The sequence below is a fragment of the Microtus ochrogaster genome, chromosome 10 (genome assembly GCF_000317375.1).
Source record: "Microtus ochrogaster isolate Prairie Vole_2 chromosome 10, MicOch1.0, whole genome shotgun sequence".
In the NCBI taxonomy this organism is placed as follows: domain Eukaryota; kingdom Metazoa; phylum Chordata; class Mammalia; order Rodentia; family Cricetidae; genus Microtus; species Microtus ochrogaster.
Genome location: NC_022016.1, coordinates 47,302,945 through 47,305,248, shown reverse-complemented (window position 1 = coordinate 47,305,248; position 2,304 = coordinate 47,302,945). Strand labels below are relative to the sequence as shown.

General features: G+C 50.8%; 1 protein-coding gene across 1 annotated transcript in view; it reads left to right on the top strand.

Annotated features, from left to right (window-relative positions):
• Positions 1-2,304, top strand: part of Hspg2 (heparan sulfate proteoglycan 2) — a 102,355-nt gene that overhangs the window by 91,329 nt on the left and 8,722 nt on the right. Inside the window, 4 exon segments of the mRNA XM_013348417.2 lie at positions 468-577; positions 745-892; positions 971-1,087; positions 1,902-2,013. Of these exon segments, the coding sequence (XP_013203871.1) occupies positions 468-577; positions 745-892; positions 971-1,087; positions 1,902-2,013 (487 nt within the window).

The following is a 2,304-nucleotide window of genomic DNA, read 5'->3' as shown; positions in this document are numbered from 1 at the left end:
AAGTTGTCCTCTGAGACCTCCACACACATGCCTGGCATGTGTACACATACACAAATGTAAACACACAAATAAATTAATTAATTTTGAAATAAATAAAAAGACACCATGGAAGTAAAACCCTGTAGAAACACAGTAGAGACATAAACTTCTTTTTTTAACCTCATACTCTGAGACTTACTTTACACCTACTCACATACGCTGCCCTGGTGCCCCCTTCTCAGGTCCCGTCCGTTTCCCTCCTCCTCCACTCCCCACTCCCGAGCTGTACAGATGTCCGCTCAGGCAGGAAGTGATATCAGCCAGCCTGGTCCCCTCTGTCCAACCAGAAATGAAGAGCCATAGTCCCCCGATTCGTACAGTGGATGCAGTGCCTCTCTCCCAAAGTAAAAAAAAAAAGTCTAGAAAGCATAAGTTAGCACAAAGTTGGCAGATACCATCACACAGGTGACATCTGTCTGTCCCCTCAGCCTTGCCTCAGATCTCAACTCCTCCAGAGGTCCGAGTACCTGCTGGCTCTGCGGCAGTCTTCCCATGCATGGCCTCAGGGTACCCGACTCCTGCCATCACCTGGAGCAAGGTAAATGTTGGGCAAGTGCCAGCTGACAGTCCTCCTGGCTTGGACAGGCTCTGAGCCGGTTTAGTACCACAGGACCTGGTCAAGAATGAATGCCCAATTTGAAGATGGTCCTGGAGCAGAGTAAGGGGCATGAGCCAAGGTCAGGCCTTCAGTGTCAGTGTTTGTAGGTGGATGGTGACCTGCCACCCGGCAGCCGCTTGGAGAACAACATGCTGATGCTGCCCTCAGTTCGCCCCCAGGACGCCGGCACCTATGTGTGCACTGCCACCAACCGGCAGGGCAAGGTCAAAGCCTTCGCCTATCTGCAGGTGCCAGGTAGGACAACTTCAGCCCTAATGGGCAGCATGTGCTAACTCATCCCCAGGTGTCTCTCTGACAGTCTTCTCTCTGCAGAGCGAGTGGTACCCTACTTCACCCAGACACCCTACTCCTTCCTGCCACTTCCCACCATCAAAGACGCCTACAGGAAGTTTGAGATCAAGATTACCTTCCGCCCAGACTCTGCAGATGGTAAACTGGCACCCAGTGGGTCTGGAGGCTGGCCTGGGGTGGGGTGGGGACCTGTCTCTTGGATTTGTCATCGCAGTAGGAATCCCAACAGAAGCCCTGAACTGTCCAGAGTCCAGAGTCCACTGGGTTTCTCTTGCCCCCTTGCTTTTCAGTCTCTCCTCTGTGACATTCCGGCCTCTACCTGGTCCTATTGCATGGCTGCCTTGGCGCCCAGCCCTCCTGGACCATCTTCCTGTCCTGCTTAATGTTCTTTTTATCTGATGAACCTCTCTCTCTCTCTCCTCATTCTCTCATCCTGCTGGTCTCTCACTTTCCCTGCCCAGGCCTTCTTCTCTACTCAGGTGAGTTTATGCCTCCCTGTCCTCCTTCAGACACACCCTAAAGATGCGCGCCCAACAAGTTTGTCCTATCTCGGAGCTCTTAGCAAGGCTCTTCTCCTCAGGTCACTGAAGCTATGATGGTGAGGTTCCTAATCACATTCTAGAGTGAGGGATCATAGATCAGAAAGGCTCAAAACAGCGGTTCTCAATCTGTGGGTCACAATCCCTTTGGGGGATCGAACAATCCTTTCACAGGGATTGTCTGAGACTATCTGCACATCAGATATTTATATTATGACTCATAACAGTAGCAAAATTACAGTTATGAAGTAACAACAAAAAAATTGTTATGGTTGGAGGTCATCACAACATGAACTGTATTTAAAGGGTTACAGCATTAGCAAGATTGAAAACCACTGGCCCAAGAACTTAGGTGAGTGTGACAGAGGGCTGGTGACCAGAGGGGAGGCTGCTCACACTCCTATGCCCTCCAGGGATGCTGCTGTACAATGGGCAGAAGCGGATCCCAGGGAGTCCCACCAACCTGGCCAACAGGCAGCCTGATTTCATCTCCTTTGGCCTTGTGGGCGGAAGGCCTGAGTTCCGGTGAGATCTCTCCCTCCATCTTCTAGGGGGGATGGACTGGGAACTGGACGTATTCTGCATTGGGCTGAGTTATACTATGGTGAAGCTATAGAAAGAGTTTACAACTGTTACCCTTGATGGCCAGTCAGTCTACTGAATGAGGCACCTTATCCCGAGCAGGCAGAAGAGGGGTCTTCTACTGTAGGCAGAATTCTTCCACTCATCCGTGTACTTGTTCCTTCTTTCATCCCTCCACTCCTTTCATCCATCTATCATCCACCCCATCTATCTCATCCATCCTTCCACCTATCT